At 37.4% G+C, this 23,583-nt stretch overlaps 1 protein-coding gene across 1 annotated transcript; it reads right to left on the bottom strand.

Annotated features, from left to right (window-relative positions):
* Positions 1-15,859: 15,859 nt before the first annotated feature.
* Positions 15,860-23,246, bottom strand: Rbm11 (RNA binding motif protein 11). The gene is made up of 5 exons (XM_051191669.1): positions 23,046-23,246; positions 19,942-20,104; positions 18,333-18,405; positions 17,722-17,818; positions 15,860-16,150 (listed from the first exon to the last, which is right to left on the bottom strand). The coding sequence occupies exons 1-5, from the start codon at positions 23,139-23,141 to the stop codon at positions 15,863-15,865; spliced, it is 717 nt and encodes a 238-aa protein (XP_051047626.1). The 5' UTR covers positions 23,142-23,246; the 3' UTR covers positions 15,860-15,862.
* Positions 23,247-23,583: the final 337 nt, after the last annotated feature.

Here is a 23,583-nt window from a genome sequence, read left to right as displayed (position 1 = left end):
GAGAAGAAGAGAGAGAGCAAGAAGGAGAGGAAGAGAGAAAGGAAAAGCAATGGGGGGGGGCGCTTGGCGCATTTGCCTTAAAAGGGAAACTTGCTCATGAGTAATTGAGTACCCTGTGCAATGACATGGCCATGCATGTCCCGCCTGTCATCAGTGGGCGGGGTCAGCAGACTGCTGGTTTCTTACAGTATTCATAGAGGAAAACATGCTGAATGCAGGGAGATGGCTCAGCCAGTAAAAGCACTTGCCATGCAAGCCTGACTGCTGCATGAATCCAATTCTTGGATCCCATGGAAAAGGCCAATGCATGGGGCTGGAGAGATGACACTGGCTGCTCTTCCAGAGGTCTGGGTTTCAATTCCCAGCACCCACATGGTGGTTCACAAATATCTGTAATTTGATCTGGTACCCTCTTCTGCTCTGCAGGTAGAACACTGCATACATAATAATTAAATAAATCTTAAATGGGAGGGAGGGAGAGGGGACTGGGATCAATATGTAAAATAAGAAAAAAATAGTAAACAAACGAACAAATCTTTAAAAAAAATTAAAAAGCCAGTGTAGTATCCATAACTTCTAATCCCTAGTGCTCTTTCTACAGTGAAATGGGAGGCACAGACAGGAAAATCAGCAGGAAGAGCCATCTGGCCTGGGGTTTGCAGAAAGCACAAAATAACCAAGAGAACCTGCCTCCAAATGAGATTGAAAGAGAGAACCTACTCTCAAAGTTGTCCTTTGTTTTCTACATTCACACTGAGGAAAGTCAGAAAACACTGCTGCAGAGCACACAGATCAAGTGTTTGCACAGAGGCCTTTGTGCACAGCGCCATCTATGGTCTCAACTATTGTAAGCAATTTCATGCCTTTAAGTGAACCTCTCATTCATGTTGTTTAGCAAGTATTTTTGATTATCCAAAGGTTTGTACATTTTAACAGAGACTCTTCTCAGCACCAGAGACATACATATCACGAGGGAGAATTCCCAGTAGATCAAACAAGGCCCAGAAAGTACTCTTGTTCAGGGTTAAGCCTAATACTAGGGCTAATGAGTGTGCTTAGCAAAGATTAAAACAGAGCACATGTGAAAATAGGTTTTCGACATTCATTCATCTATAACCCAAATCAGTTAAAGGTCTAAAAAAGCCCAAGGGAGTTAGAACTTAAGTCTTTAAACAACAGAAATAAAACAAGTAATTATTTATAGATTCAGTACACAGGTAGGATCTGTCCAGGTAGTGCTAGCAATAGAAAATTCAGACCTGTAGTTTGTTCTTAGGTCATGGGGACAAACCTCCCTCTTGCTGCAACCTAGCAGTCTATGTAAAGCAGGTATGTTACCTTGGCTCCATCTGCTGGGAACACTGCATAATAGCTAGTCCCCTAGCCTAGGATAGAAGAGACTCTCTGGACCTCTTCCTGCATCCAGACTGCATCTTAGAAGGTAACCTCTTTCATGGTAGTTATCCTTTCCTCCACTGTGGAATGAGCTGTCCAACCAGAACATTTGCATTCTTCTTTACCTGTGGACTCGCTGGCAAGCTCCAAGAGGCCGGTGGGTTTAGAGTTCTGGTTTTAATGGAACTGTGTTGTTGCATTACTAATGAACAAAGTTCTCCTTTTGAACCCGGGACCATGAAATTCTACATTTAGCCTATAAAGCTTCTTACATAACCTCTGACCTCTGTCATTGCAATGCAAAAACAGCCATGGGGATTACAAAGGAAAGGATAGGGCTGTCATTTACAGTATAGAGCAATCCAAAATTTGGTCTGAAGATGCCTGAGTTTGTTGTAATACATATATGAACATTTACAGATATATATACATGTACATATGCACATTTATGAATACATAACAGTTATAATTTTAATGATTTGCTTCACAACCCATTTCAGCTGCATTTGGTAAGTATTGTGTCCTTTTTATCTGCTCCGTGATAGGTGAGTGCATGTAAACACACATAAATAGTAAAAGTGGGTATTTATATAGTTCAGTTCATCAAAACATTAGATTGTTTAACTCCTTATTCCTTTTATTAAATGTAAAGATATATACAGTGTTTGAGTATAATTGTAAATTTGCCTGTTTCTCTTTGTATCTTCAATACGTTTTCTTAAATTAGTGACTTGAATCTTTTATTTTGAAGTTCTCATTCACAAACTAGTGTTTGTAAAATAGTGTTTGCATTAAAGTGTTTATTTCTTGATTCTAAGAAAGTTATGTCCAGGTGTGTGTGTGTGTGTGTGTGTGTGTGTGTGTGTGTGTGTGTGTGCACATGGCTCATGGTTTACAGTTTCAGAATATGAATTTTCCTTTTTTTGCTTGTTTCAGTATTCCATTAATTTTTCAGTTGCTATATTATAATTCGCCAATATATGGGACTTTTAAAAGATCTTTGCCAAAGTTTACCACAGTTTTACATATCTCTTGTGTGATATTTTCCCTCTTTGTTGCCTTTTTTTAGATTGACTTAAGGTCTTCTGGTGTCTAATTCTTCAGATCCCTTTACTTTGTTTGGAGGCTATAAATTATTTTTGCCATCATAGAAATTGCCTTAAAATGACAATGTATACATTTACTCCATCAAAATCCAAAGTTATTGTTCACTTTTACTTTCTTCCTGAACAATGCATGCAAGCATTTGTTAATTTGCACATACAAAATTAGAACATTTTGTCCTTGGCAGGACATATTTATTATTGTTAATATGACCAATACTTGTACAATAACATATTAGCCTCTTCTTTTCTTTTTATTTCTACTTGAATTTGGAAATGTACATCAGTGTCTGCATGCTGAATGAATAAATAGAATAGAACAAACAGGAAGTTAACCTAAAACATGAAAAGATATTTCTGGATTTGGGGAGAAACTTCATGAATTTGAACAAAGTTCTTCCGTGTCATTTGGAAGCTAGTTCATAACCTCACTCCCTATGCCAAGAGATCCCCATCAAAGGTGTTCCTACATAGTTCAGAATTACCAAAGATGGGGTTTCTAATGATTAGTCAAATGTCTTGGACTGCTCTAAAAAACATCTTGGGGTTTTAAATTGGCTTAAGAAGAAGAGATGTATTTCTATTCATGTTCTCTCAGGTATCTTACTGGGAGTAAGTAAAGATCTTACTCCTTTATCCAGGCTTTTCAGGAATCCAATATGTAGCTAGCCTCAAATTCATGGCAATCCTTCTATCCCAGCTTCATGAATTCTAGCATTCTAAGCATGTTGCAAGATACCCATCTCCATATGCCCTTTAAAAAATAACAAGAAGTGAATCATTAGCGCATTTAAAGTGTTTTTTCTCTTTTCTTCCCTATTGTACTATAAGTTATTGATAAGAAAGTAATAATTAACATACCTTAGTTCCAAAATATTTTGTTACATATAGGTTCCAATTACATTATGAGTAATGACTAGGACTAGAAAATTCATTGGGCTAAAAGGATAAGCCTATGAACAAAATCAATAAGGAGGATTAGCAGAAGTGGACTTATAATATTAATTATCAAAATGGTAAAATATGATGACTAAGGTTTATTATACTAATGCAGTGTTGCAGTCAGGGATGATTTTGACTCTTCCCCAAGGGGACACTTGGCAGTATCTGAACACATCTTGTTTACTGTCAGAGTAAGGCAGGAGCTCTTGCTGCTAGCATGCAATGGGAGACTGGAACATTGCTAAATATTCTATATTGCATAGGACAGTCCAACAGTTTTCTGGATCTCAGTGTGGATGGTCCTGAGATTAAAAATCTTTGCACCTCCTTAATAATAGAAAAAGAAATCTATAGTAATGTTCCCAAGAGCTCAGAACTGGCCAATCTATATATTAAAGATATATGCTGATTTAATATACAGTAACATTAATGATTTACATTTAAAAGACAGGAATAGTTACATGATCATAGAATTATTGTTTGACTTTCAATGCAGGAAGTATATGCTTACTTTTCTTAAATGAACATTCATGCATTTACCACTCTTCGGGCTTAAACTAGTATGGAAAGAATTCATGTGTTGCAAGTGAAGACTATTTCAGGGTACCTTGGTGGGTTAACTATGGTCCAGGGAACAGACTTTTCAAGAAGAAACAGCAGAAGACAAACTTCAAGTATCAAAAACTGAAAGTATATTACAAGACTTGATATATCTGATATAAAGAACAAGGAGAGAACAGGTTAGATGACATGCATAGACCTATCTTCTTCCAAGAACCAACTGGGAGGATATCTTCTGTGAGGGTGCTTGCCATTGGGAAGTTCTGTGAGGGGGAAAAAACTCAACAGAGATACAGGTAGGACCATAGACATGCCCTAGAAGGACACAGGACCCAGAAATTCATGTGTAAGTTCTTTTCATAACTCCATATAGGAATTAGCAATGAGTTCTTTACACTGCAGATGATAATAACTGATGAATTTCTCCTTAGAGTTGGAGAGAGAGAGAGAGAGAAAGAGAGAGAGAGAGAGAGAGAGAGAGAGAGAGAGAGAGAGAGAGAGAGAGTCTATGATAAGAGCAATCAGGGCATCATTCTGTTTTATGGTAGATGTAAAGCTGCACCATGCAGACTTTTGAGGGACAACTCATCACCACACTTGGTGGAGTGAGTGGCTGGTGACAGAGAGCCTTTAGTTGCCAAGACCCTCCCCTTATCACTTCCACTTCAGAGAAGGTGCCAGAGGCTTTAGGGGTAGTAGCCTACATTAAGTAACTGGTAAGAAAGTTAAAGTATGAAGATTAGACAACTTCAGTCCAACACAGGAGAAATGACTATGATGAGCAGTAGTCTCTGCCAGATTCAACACCCCTCCCCCCAACCAACTCTATACCAGCACTATTACTGCAGATGCCAACTTTTCATAGATATTGATGCTTAGGACACATTCTAGTTCGTATCATACCCATTAAATTCTATCAGAGTTGGCACTTCACAGAGAAAACAATATATGATATGTCCACTAAAAATGCAATAGTGAACACCTATAGCCTGCATAGTCCTGTAAGGGATCCCACAGATCATGGCAACTGTCCCTGTCATGGATTTTGCTGTCTGCGAACTCTGAGTGCATTACTGCTGACCCCGCGTTGAGGAGCAACATGGTCAGTGTGTGTTTGACTCTATGCTTCTCTGTGTTCTTGGATTCTGTTTGGGTTACTCTTATTTTAGCAGATGGGGTGCCTGTTGACCCGTTTTATTTGTTGTTGTGAACTTGTAATGCCTTAAAAGCCCATTTTAATTGAAGCGTGTGAGTAGTGTGTGTGTGTGTGTGAGAGAGAGAGAGGTGTGTGTGTGTGTGTGTCATGTGTGTGTGTGTGTCTGTGTCATGTGTGTGTGAGAGAGAAAGACAGAAACAGAGAGCCTTTATTGTCTTAGCTGACTTTAGCATTACTAAGGTGATTCAGTGCATTAAATACATTTGAAATCGAGAGTTAGTTACAGCCCTCTACTGCTTTCTGTAAACGAAAGCCCAAGGCTTGAGCCAAGCTAGTCAGCTTTATTCCCTCTTGCTCTTCTTCCTATTCTTTGGCTTTTCTTTGTTCTCTTCCACACTGTCCTAATTCATTTCTATGAAGTTCTGTACTCTTTCCTAGTATTTCTGCTAACCACTGCCCTCTAGTGGCTCTTCAGGAATTTTCCTGCACAGCTTTACCTAGTAAAACTTCAGATGTTAGCTTTCAGTTCTTCCTTTCTCTTCCCCTCTTCACCTCTTCCCTTCCGTTCCCCTCTCTTCTCTTCAATTCCCTTCCCCTTTTCCTTCCTTCCTTCCTTCTCCTTCCTCCTTCCCCCTTTTTTCTGTACCTTTCTCTTATTTTTTCCATTTTCTTTCATTCTGTCTTTGTAGCCTACACACAAACACACACACACACACACACACACACACACACACACACACACAGAAGCCTTTAGGCAACTCTACTTTAACATGCTTAAATCCTCATAGAAAATGTCAAATATTTTTTTCTCACATACTTCACTAAAACATGGCTTTTCTAACATTGAATTATCTGTCAGTAGGAAATCTCAAACAAAGCTATCTTCCAACAGATCGTTTAATGTCACATTTCATAATAGTTGTTCTCCTTAAGACAAGAAATAATTAAAATTAGAAAGTTTAAAAATATCCTGCCTTTTGTTATTTTGTTTGACAGTGTTAACCGGCAAATGATAATTTATAAAATCCTGTACTCCAAAACCATCTGTTTTTACCAATGGTCATATAGTTACCAAATATATATACACACAGGTGTGTTACTCAAACAATTTTCTCATGAAAGCTGTCCAAAGTCATCTTGTGATAGCTCCTAGGATGGTTGCCTGCCTGAGTAAGAAATTAGAAAGTATTCTCTATGCTTTGAAGCTGGGTGTAAATTTCATTTCTTCAGCCCTGTTCTTGAAAACAATCAGTATCAAACATATACAGGAAAAAAAGGCACACTGTAAGGCATGGAGTCATGACAGGTTCGGGCACAGAATAAGACACACAGGCAATGAATGGCTGAGGTGGTTTTGACCAAAAGCATAATGAGAAAGAATAAAGGTTAAAAGAATTATGAATCAATCTTACCACACACACACACATACATACATACATACACACACATACACACACACACACACACCTAGTTTCTTGCCAATAAGGTTTTTACTAGACACCCAAAGTATTGCACATCTAATTAAGATTAGCAGAGTAAAATTTGATTTTGTTAAATACATAGCTAGCTGACTCTCTTCACTAGATGTGACGATTTCAACAGCAAAATAAAACAAAATGAAAACATTGACTAGCCATGTTTTCAAGGGCACTTTTGTCCAAAGTATTGCCGTCTGGGACACAAGATGGGGAGTCCTATTCTCTGAAAGTGCTCAGCTTTGCTCTAGCTCTTCAGACACAGATGGATTCCTTAGGTTTTGATTGGCATCTACTGGGAATTAATGGCTCTGTGTAAGAATTCTGTATGACTAGTATTTGCTTTAACTCTGCAGGGTTACAATGTTGCAATTCTCAGGTGCCTGTAAAGAGATTTTCATGTTCCTTCCTACTGTTAAGACTAAGACATTCAAGACATTTTATGGTAGTCAGGGTAGCAAAAAGGTTGATTAGTCAAAGCATTAACTTTGCCTTTGTAAAGAGAGAACAAAAGGGTAGAAGGAGTGATCTGTTGGATGCTTGGATGTTGCAGTCATGTTCTTCCTCCATCATGTGCTCTAGGATATAAAGATGTTGATCTGGGATTTGCCAAGGTGAGTTTTCAATCACTATCATTACTGTACCACAATGGAGCAACATATCTACCCCAGACTTAGTATACTAGCAAGAGAATAGATGACTGATTCCAGGGAATTACATTTCTTTTCTAATTAACATTTCTAAAGTGTGAAAAACATCAATTCGTCCTTGTCCTAAAATTGGAGTATTTGACTCATTATCTGGTTCAAGAGATAATCAAAGGCAGAGAGTTACTGAAAATTGAGCTTAGCTATAGTGCAGCCATGTGTTAACATTTAATGCTATTAACTGTGTGGGTTTATGCTTTCTCTTTCTCCAGATCTTTGTTTTTAAGTGTTTATATTGAGAGACTATTTCTGTCCACCCTCTTATGATTGCAAACAACACTTGAAACAAATTATTTTATGACCCAGTGGGGAACTCATATGTACCAAGCATTTACAAGGTGTACAGGATAATTTTAATTGTTTTATTATTAAAGGACATCACTTTTTCCACTTTGAATATAAAACAGTTTAAATGTTATTGGTCCATGAAGCTCTACTTCAACTTTATTTAATATGGATTTGATGAGGATTTCAGATATTCTTGAGAAAACATTAAAGGAACTCATTGTAGAATATTTAGAACAATGAATACATGGAAATTTCTACATGCATTCAGAGTAAATATAAGTCAGCCAAATGCATATGATTTCAAAATCAAACAAATCATGTGTGCCTGAAGTATTCAGTATCAATAAACAATATCTTTAGAGGGCTGGTAGAATCAATATGTAATCTACTGATTCAAAGATTCCAGATCTTCCTCTGAATTTTCAGTGACAGGAAGGGTCTATTTTCTTGCAGTGATTGGACTGCCATGAGGGGAAATCATGGCAACTGCTAACTCTTAGGAGATGTTTTTTTCCTTCTGTTTCACTCAGTAATACCTAATGAAATGGATATTTTTTTTTACTAGGGGAAGATCGCAAAGATGGCAAGAAATTTCAGAGGTAGGTAAAGATTTGTTTGTTGGAGGGATTTGAATATAAAGCCAGTCTTTCACATGGTATTTTCTCCTGCCATATCATTTTGATTTTTATTTTAAACATCATTAATGAATTTTGTTTAATGATTTTTTATATTTTAAGAAAATAAGCAATTTACTTTCCTCATCTCTTAAGACAATTGATGGTTGGCTGAATGTAAAAAAATGATCTAGAGATTTCCATAATGAATAAGCAAGCAAACAAACAAACGAGAAGCCATTAGCTCAGATGAGAAAAGACTTAAGCTATTTGCTACTTCTGAATGCTAAAACTGATCTCAAAGGGAAAGCCTGATACACATTCTTTCACTTCTTATATACATGTTTGCCATGCAAATGCCTTCACTTTCCCTCAACTTTCTCTACATATACACTAGTATATTGCTCTTTTGATAATTGTAGTGTGTGCCTGGCATTATTGATTTACGTTGAGAAGATGCTTATTTGGGTTCACATTTTTACAAGTTTACTATATGCTTTTAGGCCTATAAAGAGATATCTCAAGAAATTTTCCTGAGTAGATTGAATGGTTAGTTGTCAGTGTCTGGAAGACAACTCCTCACTTAGTATTTCTCTCAATGTTTCCACTACTCAGTATTCCAAACTGGGGAGCAAGTCTTTAATACGGGGTTTTTGCACAATGAGAGGGTCTAGCATTAAAATTCTCATCATAGAAGTGGGATAATAGCCAGTGGCTGCTGGAAGGAAAACAGTGGTGGTATGAACTGTTTCTGAATGAAAACACCAAACCAGTGCTAGCATCAGGGATGGGATCAGGACAACTCTAATCATGGAGCAGACTTGGGGGTTCTCGAGAGCCATCTGCTTTATCTGGTCTGAATATTAAAAGCCCAGGTGGTAAATTAGAAAGAGTGCATTTTAATTCTGTAGAACCCAAACAGTGGGGAGTTTGTAGATAATGGAGCATGAGAACTCAACAAGAACTTTTAACATTACATTAGATTCATGAAAAGATAGGTGTGCATGGAGTGTATATATTCATATGCCACTTTTCTTCCATGTAATTTTGATACAGGGACATAAATGAGTTCTCTGAGAGATTACTACAATGTCTGATAAAGGAACAGAATCACTGTGGCATTTCAGAGATGTAAAGGTTCTAGAAATCAGTTACGAAATATATGAAAAAGCACATTCGTTATTTTCTTCAGGACACGGATTATTTTTATATGCAGAAGATAGCAGTGAGTCCAAGGTTAGGATCAAATTAATATATAACAAAAGGCAGGTGGACAGATGCAAGAGTGATTTTACAAATTCCATAGACTTAGAAATGGAGCTAAGTAGAAGAAATTCACATCTTCAATATTCTGTAATGCGCAGATTCTGCAATTTACATTCAGATTTAATAAACTAGAATGATCAAAGAAAAACTCTAAAATTATTGGAGTAATTAAATTGTCTGAGAGAATAAAAGAATATTTATACTGGATTCAGAAAATTTCTCTCCACGTATTCACCAGCATTCCCTAAATGACTCAGTGGTAAATGTGATTCACTATGTATTATGCATAGATGATATGAGTTATGTAACTGACTACAAAATGTTGGTTTCTTATTTTAAAATTACTGCAAGACTAAATAATAGTTTTTTACTCACTATGTCTCATCATAACTCCTTTGAGAATGTTAACTTTCAAGTAATTTTCTCAGAATGCTAAAGGAGCTCAACTAACTGGATCCAGTCATTCTTTGAAAAATTTGTTATATAATCCAAACTTGAAGTATTTTTTACAAAATTTCTAAAACATTATCTGCAAATGTAGGAACTGCTTAAATTGTTAACAATAAAATTATGTAGCAATATTATGAAATACATGCTTTATTCTGTATTTTATCAAAGTTTAAAACATGAAAGAAACACAGTAAATGTTGCAAACAGAAGGCATCATCTGTGACATACTAAAATGACAGAAAGAATAAGAAGGATCTAGAAGGACTGATATTGAGCCAAGAGGCAACTACCCTCCATCTGGCTAAGGGGCACAAAGAATATGCAAGACATGATAACCACCACCTAAGTGGGTGGTGAGACAGCCATAGTCCTCTGGAGAGAGAGTAGCTTTAGTTAGCCAGGCGAGGGAAGGAAACTAGCTAAGGATGCAAGAATTCCAAATGGCTATGATTTCTAAAAACAAGTCAAGGAAGTTCAAAGGTTGTGTAAGGATGAAGTATGGTCCTGAGCAGGATCGCTTGCAAACTTCCTGAAGTCTGTAAGATGAGGGATGACGTCAGATACTTTGGACGTAACTCTAGTGCAATAAGACTAATTTCAATAGCCTTAGAGAAACAGTGAGGATGAAGTTTTAGTATGAGGGAAGGGGGTTGAGAAGTGCAATTGGTAATTATCTTTTAGTACAAAGATGTACTGGAAAATATGTGAGGTCAGACGAAGGGCATTTCCTGGTTTCTGGATACCACAGTTTCATGGTGACTCTCTCCATAGTGAAGAATTTCTTTAATGTAGTTGTAGATACTTCAGAACTGTGAGCCATTTAGGTCATTTTAAAGTATCATGCACCAATACAACTGAAATGAGAACAATGACAACTAAAAGGGAAAGGAAGGTATAAAATGGGATCCAAGCATCACATGAAAGATGGGACATTGAAGTCCAGAGTGGGTGATCCAACACATAGCCCAGCAGAGATTCATAGTGAACATCTTTGCCTCTTTGCTGAAGTCTCATCCATTGGATGGTGGTGGGAGGGGAGGGTATCTAAGTGCTCAGTAGTGGGCATTTCTAAGAGTCTCTGTAGACTCAGATGAAAGAACAGAGGAGCAGTGTGTCAGGTTGGTCCTGACTCTGTCTTGAGAATTGGAAAAGGGAATGAAATCAGTTTGCAATGGTAGATTCTTGTCCTTAAGATGCTGCCCCTGGGATTTAGTCAAATGAGTAAAGACAACTGGATTGCAAACAAAAAATAAAGAGCAACATTGCGTGTTCATTGTCCTTTAATAATACATGCAAATGAATTTTTATAAGTATCGACTCTGCTTTATCCTTTTAATCTTTAACATATACTTAAAGCTAACATTATTAGAAAAAGTTTAAATTACATTGTTACATGAAAGCAGCTATAAAGGAAGTTACCTAGCATTCTAGTAGTCTGAAGATATTTTACCTCATGTTTTAAAACTTGGAAAATGAATTAAGAGTAAATTTGACACTTCAAAGTAATTATTTTTGAAGGCTTTTCAAGAAGAATATGAATGATAATTGGTTACTGAATTTAAATACTTCACACGAAAACAACAGAGCAAGCATAAACACACATTTTAATCTTAACAAAATGTGGTTGTTTTGTTTTATGAAATTGCAAAGATGCAATTTTATGAAATTGTCTGTAGTATTATTATAAAGCCAGATGTTCAGTTCGTGAGAATCAGAAACATAGAAAACACAAGAGTTTACTTTGTAGTAGGTAAGTTATTTTAACTAACAACTTGGAGAATAAAACAGGAGAGATTCTTTAACTTGTATCTCATGATAACATTAATTCTAAGTGTTTTGCATAATTATGGTGCGTATGAAGCAAAACACCAGAGGAAAAGGTGAAGAAAGTTACTGACATTAATAATGAAAACACTTCTTCAAATGACTTGACAGATTTACATGACTCCATCTGGATGGCATTGCCCTACATGTGGAATTGGGGTGGGGGGGATGGGAGGGGAGGATGGTCAGGGTGCATGTGAGGGGGCAGAGAGGCTAAGAGAGAGAAGAGGAAGGGAGGGAGGGAGAGGGAACTGGGATCACTGTGTAAAATAAAAAAATAAATAAATTAATTACAAAAAATACTGAAAACACTTACTGTATTGGCAACCACCGATATAGATTGAAATGGTCATGGACACCAATTGTGAAATCTCTGGTCCAAAGAGAAAGACCAGGGCAGGAGAAGTATATCTGCAACAAGTATGAATGCCAGGGGCACTACTTATTCTAAGTGCAAGACTAAAATATTATCTTCAAAGTCAACTGGTGGGTACATAAACACACAAGGGAGACGTTTATAGGTCATTACTTGCATGAAAAATCGTCTCGGATCTATGCTTCTGTTGGCCCGATACCATCTCCAGCTTCTACCCCCCCAGAACAGCCAGCCAGACACAAGCTTCTCCCCCCCCCAACACCACATCAAAAGAGAACTGAGACAATTCCTTTGATCCATTATTCTCCAGAAGTAATTGGGTCGCATATGAATGAATTCATCAGGGAACCACAGTGTACTTTTGTAAGGAACACTGGTAAATTTACTGAACTTTTAAAGGACTGAAAGTGTCTTTTACTGTTGCTTTTTAAAGCTTTGTGTGTGTGTGTGTGTGTGTGTGTGTGTGTGTGTGTGTGTATGAGTGTGTTTGTGTGTGAATGTGTGTGCATGTTTGTGTGTGAGTGTTGTGTGTATATGCGTGAGTGTGTGTGTGTGTGTGTGTGCGTACACAAGTACACATTGAAAAGATGGGATGTCAGGGTTCTGGGTGTCAAACAGTACAATAAACAATGTATTTCTTCTGACTTTAAAACAAGGTCAGAATACAGTTATGACTGTCACCCTAGTATATATTGCTGTGGTAACTATTATTTCTTATTGTATAGAAGTAAAACCCAAAACATTATATCCCTAATAAGTGCATGAGTCTCATCAACATTGTTCAAATAAACAGCATTCTGTTAAGCTTCCTAAGTAAGTGTAGGGGAAGGGAGGGAGAAGACATGATGATAATTAATTGTGTATGTGTGAAATTTTCAAAAAGCAAAGAAAAATACATTAAAAAAGAAAACCAGGTTCTTTGAACTACCTATAGTAAAATACCATTTCTAAAATAGTTTCAATTTGAGGAATCATTTTCACCAGAATAAAGCCCAAGGCTATGAATTGTCTTTTTAAATATGTCATAAGTAAATGAACAAGACACTCATTTCCGATGCTTTACTCACACATATATACTCACACATATAGAAGCAAGGGTAGGCTGTGGACAATGGAAAGGATGGGGGCAGCTGCAATTGAACTGAGAGTTATACTCTGCCAGCTCTTCATCTTGGGACTATAGAGTAGTTCTCAGCTTTTTTATTCCTAGGGACTGGCAGGAACTGCCGGAGTGGCTATTTAAACCACATCTCACTCAACCATGTCCACGATGAGCAGTATGCTTAAACTTAGTATATTTAAATAGACATAAAATTGGACAAATTGTATCCTTTCTACTTTTTCAGTAGAAACTAAGAGCCTATTTTCATTTTGACATGTGTTTGGCATCAAAAATATTTCAGTGAAATGGGCCATGACCAGGAACTGAAGTAAGTCACTGAAGCAAGAACAATATGGAAAAATTTGAAAAGCTGATCAGTTGGAGAACATTAGCCAAAACTGAGCAAAGGAGAAATATTTGGGTGGAATTTAGACTGGAAAAGAAAGTATAAAGTTTGTATTGCTAATGAGATGCCCAAGTGAGTATCTTTAATAGGTAAAGAGGAAATATTGTTGGGATCCTAGGTACAATGTTGGAAATATTGTCAAGAGAGAAATCTTTAACCATGTAGTAAATAAACCGAGGACATATTTGCATATGATATTTTTAACTTGAACAGTGCCTAACAAGGTGTAACAACTTTCGCTAGTTTTAAGTCATAGACAATAACAAAAATCAATTGCAACAGCATTTCATAATGTTACAAATTGTTGCATATAATTACATTTAATGATGATTTTGTAGGTGTCCTTTGTTGAAACAGGTAAGCCATAACACAATGTGTCTTTTCTAGAATTTGAGAGTGTGTTCACCACTAATTTCTAATTATACTTTCCCTTGTCATGCCACTGCCTGATACAGTAAAAACTAACTAAATTACTGAATTGAGAATTTGTAATGTGTCTAGTTTAATTTTTAGGTTATTAATTTCTTCTCCCATTTGAAGTAGATTCTGGGGTTGGAGGATTAAGACTGAAAAAGAAAGCCCCATGAAACTAATTACACTAACAGTTCTTCATCCATGTTCATAGCATTTGGAAAATTGAAAACTTAAAATTTGGGGGGGGGGTTAGCAAATACTAGCACTTTAAGGGAAGTTTTATAATCTTTACCAAAGAAAGACACCATAGAGAAAGCAACTTTGCTAGCAGCTGACTAGCTGAGAATTGACACCGAGTTAATTTTCTGTCTCTGATGGCAGAGTTAAAGGGACATTTCCCAATCAAACTGACTTTCTTACACATGCCAATCTTAGTTGCTAAGAAGCATTCTTATACACAGCTCTGCTATCATGCCAATCACGCTGCCCTAATTTATCTCCATGGTAAATAACATGTCTAGAGAGAAAATTTAAGACAATGTTAATGTGTTTAAAGATGTTACTATCTAATTATGAAGGAATACATTTTATCTTGGCCACGAATTTAAAAGAAAATAAATAATGCTTTCACGTTTATATTTAAGAATGTAAGTACCAGTTAATGTTCCATGTAGCAGAATGTAGGTTTTAATATTGATCAGATGGACATAGACTTTTGTTATAATGGCCACTATCTTGTATACTTAACACCAAGAGTGAAACTCAGTTATTTGTCTGGTTAAACACATATCTTTATTCTTTTAAATAAATAACACTTATGAAAAACGACAAGCAAAAGTAACATCCACGTGTGGTTTTTTTCCCTACTGAACTGAGTAGATAAATCCAAGTGGCTTTGCACGATTCTAACTGTCAGCTTTAAGAAATATAGGGTTTTCATAATTTTGGTTTATGGTGAGCATTCAAATTGACAAAAACCATTCTTTTTACTTGTAGTCCATTTATCTTCTAAAATAAGTAAATTAAAAATGTATACTTGGAAGTAGGCATCAGATATATGACAATACAACATCATTCTATACGCTTGCTCATCATAGCAATCCAGACATTTGCTATATACTTTCCACCCTTGCTGGCAGAAGTAGATGGTGGATGCTAACACCAGCAACTGATTTTTATCATTATAAACAATAAATGAGATGTAAAGAGATAGTTGTGTCAAATAAAATGACAAAGGGGGATAGTCATATGGGGTTTCCTTTAAGCACATGATATCACAGTCATGGTCACATGACATCAACCCTGCTGGTGATGCTCACAGGTACCATGTGTAGACATACAGGAAACGGAAGCCTTCTCTTAATATAGCCGTTAGAATGCTCTGGTTTTAACTATTCCCATCAGTTCTCCCAGCAACCTGACAATGAACTCCTGAGACCAGCCCACTTGTGGTTCAACTTGTGGTTGAAAGCCTCAGGTGAGGCACTTGGGAGAAATGGTGCTGAACCCTCAAGGGTTTAGTGAGTGGCTTTAGAGTATGGTGAACCTTCATTCTCAGGTCTAAAAATACGATGACGTAAAGTGTATTCTCTTGACAACAGGACGAAAATAACCTGGGCAATATAAAAGGAGTACATTATATTACTGTTTAGAGGCTTTTATAATTTAGGGTGCAAACTGAATAGCAACTCACGGAGTCATATTTCATATTTGTTTTAAAAGAGAAGGTGGCCAAGAAATAGGTCATTTGGTACAACAGATTTTTTTTTTTTTTTATACTTCCCTAGAATTTCTTCTTTCTTTTACATTTCTGGCATTTTTGTCTACCTTCATTTCCTCTCTTGTCCTCTGAGCTACTGTCGCTGTCGCTGGGTTGCCTTTGCCTCTTTCTTTTATTTCTGTGATAAAGGTCAGGGTCACTTGGTTGCTGGTGGGTCCATTCATAAGAGCTGGGCCCGGCCTTGAGGTCTGGAGCGTGGTCTAAGGAGCAAGACCCAGACGCACTGTTGGGGAGTGAAGGCGTCACGTCACAGAAAGGAGGCTGAAGCATTGGACTGTGTGTGTGCCAGTGCTGTGGAGAGAAGACACGCATGAACACACACACTCAAAATGCAAAAAAAAAAAAAAAAATGTTAACAATTCACAGGCACTTGCAGGCAGTAATGGGTGAGCCAAGCTGACCTGGGCATACCACAGTGAGCGTGTTGGACAGGGGTTATGGGCAATGTTTCATCTGGGTAACATGAAGCACAAAGATTAACAGTGCCACACAGCTTATTATCATATTGTTTAGCAAAGTCAAGCAGAAAAATTATGCATAGGTAGTCCATAAATATAATATAAAAAGAAAAATAGATAAAATAGTATATTTATTTATCCCAATACAATTCCAGACTATTGTTATTTAACACCCGTTACCAATTAAGGAAATCTTTTATTCAGAGCTGAAATATTGAGCCTAGGTCTTTGTTCTTGGTAGGCAGGCCCTTTACCCCTGAGATACATCCCCCAGGGAGATACTTTGCTTTTATTTTCAGTGGGAATCTTCTCTAGTACTCACAGTTTATCCTAGATGGAAGCTAGGTCATCATTGGAGTTATTTGACTTGATGCAGAGTCATGTAATTTTATAACAGAAAAATTTTTAACTACCAGGTTCCATTTGCTTGAAATATACACAGAAACTTCCCAATATGTGATCCAGGTACTGATTTTAAATTTTAATGAAAATGAAAAGCTTCTCAGAAGCAAATGACGCTGAGAGCTCCCACCTTGTAAAAAGACACAGCTGTCACTTTTCCAGATAGAGAAAAATTTCTTGTGTTTTTTACAAGTTAGCTGTAATTTCTGACCATTTTAATCAGAGGACAGGGGTAGCAGGAAAAAGTCTTCCCCTCAATCCCAGTCAGAAAGAAAAAATACATTTAAAAGACCCTGGAGGACTTTCATGTCAGGGAAGGCTTGTTTATTTATTTATTTTTATTTTATTTATTTATTTATTTATTTTGCAGATACAGATGTAGCTATAACTTAGGACAGTTTTCTCCAGAAGGGAAGGCATTATTTTCCATCTAACCCTTAAATATATGCTAGGTATTCACAACAGTCTCTGGAGGTGGTGGGGGAGCAATGCCTATCGCCAACAAACCTACCGTTTTGGATTTGCTGGGTAATGTCCTGGGACTCCCATTATGTTACTTCAAAAAGAGTTGTGAGGAAAGTGTCCTAAAATTCAGTACCACGATTAAGATTTCTAGGCTACAGCCAAGCTTAACACAGGAGTTCCTTCCATTTAACTGAGAACTTTCAAGTGGTTTTTTAAAAGCAAAAATACTTAAATGTGATTGATGGCCACACATATGAATATGACATATTGAGAGAAAAATCTTCACTCCTAAGAACATCTCTGGCAATGGTCACTTCCTAGGGAATGAGTATTCAATGGTTACTTGGTTTTTCCTGTCACAAGTATTATTTGCCTGTTGCCACTGAGCACAGGGAAGTCACTGAAGTCTTATGCAGAGGATTTCTTAGGACTGTGTATTGATGTCTGGCTCAGATTTCAACACCAAATGTCAAGAAAGGGTGCTTTTGTTCTTATGTTTGTAAATGGTATACTACATCAATTGTATTTCACACTTACTATTTTCTGAAAGAAAAAATATTCTTGAGGCAAAGCAGGGTTCATAACTGGGAAAAACTGCATGGGAAACGAAGATCTGCCCACCATCTCCTCATTCCTTTGCAAAAGAAGAGAAGCAAGGACATCTTAAAATCCCAAGGTACAAATGTCATTTTCTCATGAAGAAACAAACAAACAAAAAAAAAATGACAACCTTATGTAAGTAGAAGAGTTCTCTGGTAGTATCTAAGATTAAATACTTTGAACCCACACAAATAATGTGTCATTTCATTGATGATGTAATGACATGGTATTACATTAATTACTTAGTTATAATATTGAGAATCACAGTTGTCTTTCTAGAAGGAACACCTTAGATCATGCTATATTTTAAAAAAAGAAATATTCAGATATGAACATAACAAGCAAATGCCTTGCAGTCACCAAGAGTATGTCAGGTTTCTATTGATAGAAAAGCAATATGGAATTTTTAGCACTTCACCTTTAAAGACACCTTTACAGCTTAACTAGGATGTTGCATGCGTAGACTGCTGTTTTAATATACTTGTTGATGTCTAACAAGCTAAGATAATAAAGTCCATATTTATATTCAAAAGCATGAGTTTGATTACCTGAAGCTGTGTGAGTTTATCTTAACACAGCTCTCAAAACTGTGGCTAGCTGGTTCATAAGAGCGAGAACTACCTTTAAAGAGAACAAAACAGAAAAGAGACATTATTTTATGACACAATCACTTGGAGTTTGAACATTATAGCATTAAGTGATAAAGTTAACCCAAACCCCAAATCTGGTGGTTCCGGCGTATAATTCATCATTTGAGAGACTGAGACAGGCAGCTCTAGAAGTTCAGGTTAGCTTGGGATGTATATAGTGAGATACTATTAATGAAAACCAAATAAACACAAATATAAAACCTTACCTTTTTAGCACTCAAAATTCTATACTAGTTAATACATATGCACATATAACATATCCATAGTCACATTTACAGATTTTTATATAGCATTATAAATGACCGGATGAAAACTGACCTTTTTACAAAAGCCATGGGCAGATATGAAGATTACACAGGCATGGGACTATGTGAGATATACAATGTTGTTTCACTGCACACTACTGTAAGCTAAAAATGGCACTCTGTCAGTGTCATTTGCTCCCAGTATATAAGATATAATTTCCCTAAACATTATAGTCAAAAGCCAATTGAATGTGCTGACAGAATGTAATACACCCAAGTTTAATCCACTCACTGTCAGGGAGGTCGGGGAGGGGTCAAAAAGAAAGGCAGAGTCAACATTCCTTTTGCAAGAAGACATGATTTTTGTTACTGTTGACCTTAGCAGATCAATAATACTTCAATAACTGAACGCCAACCTGAGGAGGCCTAATGTTACTTAGATGCCTCTTTCTGTCCTTTCCCAGCCTACAAACATTCTCTGTACATCTCCTTTATAGATGACTAGTTCATGGTGTGTGTCACACCTGTCTTGTAAGTTTTAAATTCAGGCCCTAGCAATGTTCATAAAATGGTTTCCCTGGAAAGTCTAATTGGGAAGATGTTTCTTCAAAATAATAGACACCTGAGTAGTGTCAACAAGGTAAAACAGTCTCACTATATAATGTTTAGAGTTATTTGTTTTTTTATACATGTAGATTTTCGAGTTGCCAGCAACCTTTATAGGTACTTTCTGGTTGGTTCTGAAATAGAATTTTAAAGGTTTTAATATAGAACATATAAGTCTGGTTTGGTAATATGGTAAGCAATATCAATTAAATATACATTCAACAGTAGATATACAACTCTCCCCTAAAAAATAACAGTGATGGCAGAGACACTTTTTATTGTCCTGTACTATAAAGAAAACAAAATGTATAAGCCCCTGAGAATAGGACCAACAACAGAGCACACTTAGAAGATTGATGGGTGTCAGAATTTATCTAATAGATATTGCAGAAACTAATAGTGATGACAAAACATTTTTATTGTACTACATCAGTGACTCTCAACCCGTGGGTCAAGACCCCATTGGGAGGTCACATATCAGATATTTCCATTACAATTTATAGCAGTAGCAAAATTACAGTTATGAAGTAGCAATGAAATAATTTTATGCTTGAGGGTCACCACTATCCTATACTATATAGAAAACAAAATGCATAAGCCCTCGAGCATAGTACCAACGAAGAGCACTTTGAAGACTGACTAGGGACAGAACTTACCAAACCTATATTGCACATTAATTGGTCTTCCATACAAACGAATTCCATTCAGCAAAGCAATGGCATAAGACACAGATTCAGGATGCTTGAAGCAGACAAACCCAAAGGACTTCGGCTTTCCATCTCTATCTTTGCAAAGAGTCACTTTTGTTAGTGGTCCGGCCTGTAGGAAACTAAAATTATTTTCTCATAAATCCAAAGATTGTGTTTCTACACTGAGATAAATGAAATAGATTCAAGTTAAATTAAAATAAAGAACAGTCATAAATAGTTCCACAAATAATATATCTTCTCAATAAACAATGCAGCTATTCAACCTTTCTAGCTTATCAAAAAGATTTATGGAAAAGGAACTTATAGATTATAGTTTACATATTACAAGGAAAGAAAGACAGTTTTAGGCTTCACAAATCAACATAGTGAATATTTGAATCTCAGATGAAAAATAGTACTATCTCTCTGTACATGTTAGCAGTATATAACTGAAAAGTAAATTGTAATGAGAAAAATCATGCTGGTTGAGTTGGTTGAGTGTTCCTAAGAGAAACTAAATCTATTATGCAGTTTGACCTCATAACACTGCTTCATAAATATGCCCAAAGTAAATTTATTTTAATATTTTTAAGATCTGGTAGACTAGGTAAACTATCCATAAGAGTAAATAATTTAAAAATAATAACTAGAAATATTATTCCATGGTGAATTATTCAATGAGCATGAAGTACCACAAATTGTAAGTTGCAGAATGTGTGGCTAGAAAAACTTGTAATGGGTAAAACAAAGCAAAGAAACAAAGCTAAATACTAGAAAACATTGTTAATCACACCTGAGGAAAAATCATACCAATTAATTACTTCCATAACTGTGACTAGAGGGTATGTTCACAAAGACAGGAACTAACTTAGAGCTGTATATTTTAATGATTGTTTTTCTCTGCAGAACTTGCTTTTCATTCATAGGAAAGTACTGCCATCTTTACAATGGTGCTACAACTTGGATTTCAGTCTTTCTTCTCTGAATGCTTTGCCCAGGGACTAGCTCATGTTCTCTTTCTTTGAATAGGATGAAGTTAGCAAAAACAAATTTCCCCATTGCTGCCTCTCTGAGAAGACAGCTTCCTGAGATGCTGTGTCATGGAACTTCTCACTCAGTGCATTGGAAACCACAATCACTCTTTATCCTACTCCAAGTCTCTACATTTCTTGGCTAAAAGGACAAAAATATATTTGAATTTAAAAAAGGACATTGAGAAATTTGAAATAGATTATAAAAAATTCATAGAGTAATAAAGGACTTCTTCCGTTTTCTACTTTTTGCTTCCCTCTACTAACATCACAGTACAAAGTAGCAGACAAAGACAAGATTTAGTTATAAACACAAGTGCATACGTCTTATTTCCTAAGTGCTGGGGATTGAGCCTAGGAATTTAGGAAGGCAAGGCAAGTCCTGACCACTGAGCTACACTCCCAGTTCTGCTGTGACATTTTAAAGGTAAAATTCAACAGACTTTTCTGAAATCAACAATTACATAACTTTCTTTTGAAGTCAGAATGAGACCTTATCAGGACACGTGAAATGGAGTTTTGCTCATGTTGCTGATGTAAGTCATTCAAACGATCCTTTTCATTAACAGATTCTCCTTGGGCAAAATGAAAACATCGGCTTACTGCTTGACCCATTCCTTTATCAGGAAAAGGAAATTAGGAGATGCTATATATTGCCTTTTCTATACGACTAAAGCAGACCTATTTCTTACTGTCTACATAGCTCAGGTGTTTGACGATTTGAAATCCCAGAAACCATCACTCCTCACTGTCTCCCTTGGAGGTTCAAGAGGGATACTTTCTGGAGGAGCTAAAATTACTCCTTTTCTGAACAGGGATTTTCAAATCATATTGTGCCATAAAATAGATAATGATATTTTAGAGGGAACATGTTAAAATGGCAACAGATAAACATAAAAGTCTTAATGTATATAATCTTTAAATAATAAAAAAAATTTAATGTTTAGGAGGAGAGCCCTGCTACAAGTAAACAAAGGAATGTCTTACTTAACTTTAGAGACAAAGTGAGTCCTTTACATATTATTTAAAACAAAATAATCCTTCCACTGCTGGTAACCAAACTTTACTCTTGAAACACATCTGTTATTTTGTCTCTGAGAATTTCCCCTTATTTTGACCTTGCAAGTCACTCCTCATTTCTTTTTATTATTCTATTAGTAATAATAAGTATCATTACTAATAACAATTGTCCCATTTGCAGTGGCCAACGGCACTGCCTGTAGCTGTTTTACTGAGCTAAGTGTATTTCTGGCAATCGTATTACATTTCAGACACTATTACTTCCATTTGACATTGTAGGACACTGAGACTCAAATACTGACTGACCCCCCACCCCCACCCCAATCACACTGTAGACCTCAGGGCTCTTACTGTCAACAGTTTTCGCATACTATTTACGTGTCTGTTTTGCAGATGGGAAACAGTTTTGATATTCCCCTCTTTGGAGTCTCTTCTCGGCGGCACTTTCGATTTGCTCCATAATTCTGAGTCATTAACCAACTAGATGAGGGGATGAAGACACCTGTCTCTGGCAAGTTTGTTTACCAGGTCACAGAAAGGTCCGGGAGGCCCTCCGAGTATAAATTAATTACCTTGGCATGGACCAGGGAACCCAATAGTTAGTCATGGTGAATTGACTGCCTAGCATTTCAGCAATCACTTGTATGATTCTAGAACAAACTGCTTTCCCCATCATCAAAAGGCTTGGCGGAAAGGGTACTGGTGAGGGACAGGTCCCATATTCAGGTTGGACACAAGGGTACTTACTATCCCTTGGAGGCAGTGACGGGGTTGGTTTGTGTTCCCGCAGCGCAGCCAGGGCCCGCAGAGGCTCCGGGAGCCCTCACTTCGGGGCTGGCAGGCTGGGGGTTCGGGGTGGGAGGTCGTTGCCCTCCCGGGGCTGCAGAGGAAGGGGCATTCAAGCCCCTCATCCCCGGCCATGCACTTGTGTGTCCAAGTGAAGGAAGGGAGACCCGAGCTCCGCTGGGGCGGGGTCCCGGGGCTCCAGAGCCGCCGCCCCGCCTTCCCCGCGGACGGTACCTGAAGGAACAGCTCGTAAAGAATCTCTTCCCGCACTCGGGCCTCTAAATTGCCCACAAACACGGTCCTGTCAGCCTCCTCCTGAGCCGGGAACATCCCTGCGGTCCGCAGCCCTGGGGATGGAGGAGATGCCGAGGCCCCGCCCACTCGCTCCGCTTTACTGCGCGGCCCCGCCAGGGCAGCGGAGCCTGAGACGGGTGCGCGCTGTGGGCGGGGCAGGACGGGGAAACCACGCCCACAGGCCCCGCGGGAACCGCCCCGCTACCCTGCAGCCCCGCGCCCATCTGGCTGAAGATACTGTAACTGACCCAAGGGCTTGGCCAGCACGCTTGGAATAGTGCCTCTGTCTCTTCTTGAACAAGATTAATTATTGATTTTTAGGTCCTTTCGAACAATATTTGAAATGAAATTACTGGGAAGATGGTTTAAGTTTGACTAACCTCACTGTACATAAGCCAGGGGAATGAGTAAAGTTAATTTGTTCCTGAGGAGTAAATGGGTAGGTAGATCATTAAGACGGTAATGCTGTTATTGTAAA

The sequence above is a fragment of the Phodopus roborovskii genome, unplaced genomic scaffold (genome assembly GCF_943737965.1).
Source record: "Phodopus roborovskii unplaced genomic scaffold, PHOROB, whole genome shotgun sequence".
Lineage (NCBI taxonomy): Eukaryota > Metazoa > Chordata > Mammalia > Rodentia > Cricetidae > Phodopus > Phodopus roborovskii.
The sequence above is the reverse complement of the archived record's forward strand: the minus strand, read 5'-3'. Positions and strand labels throughout refer to the sequence as shown.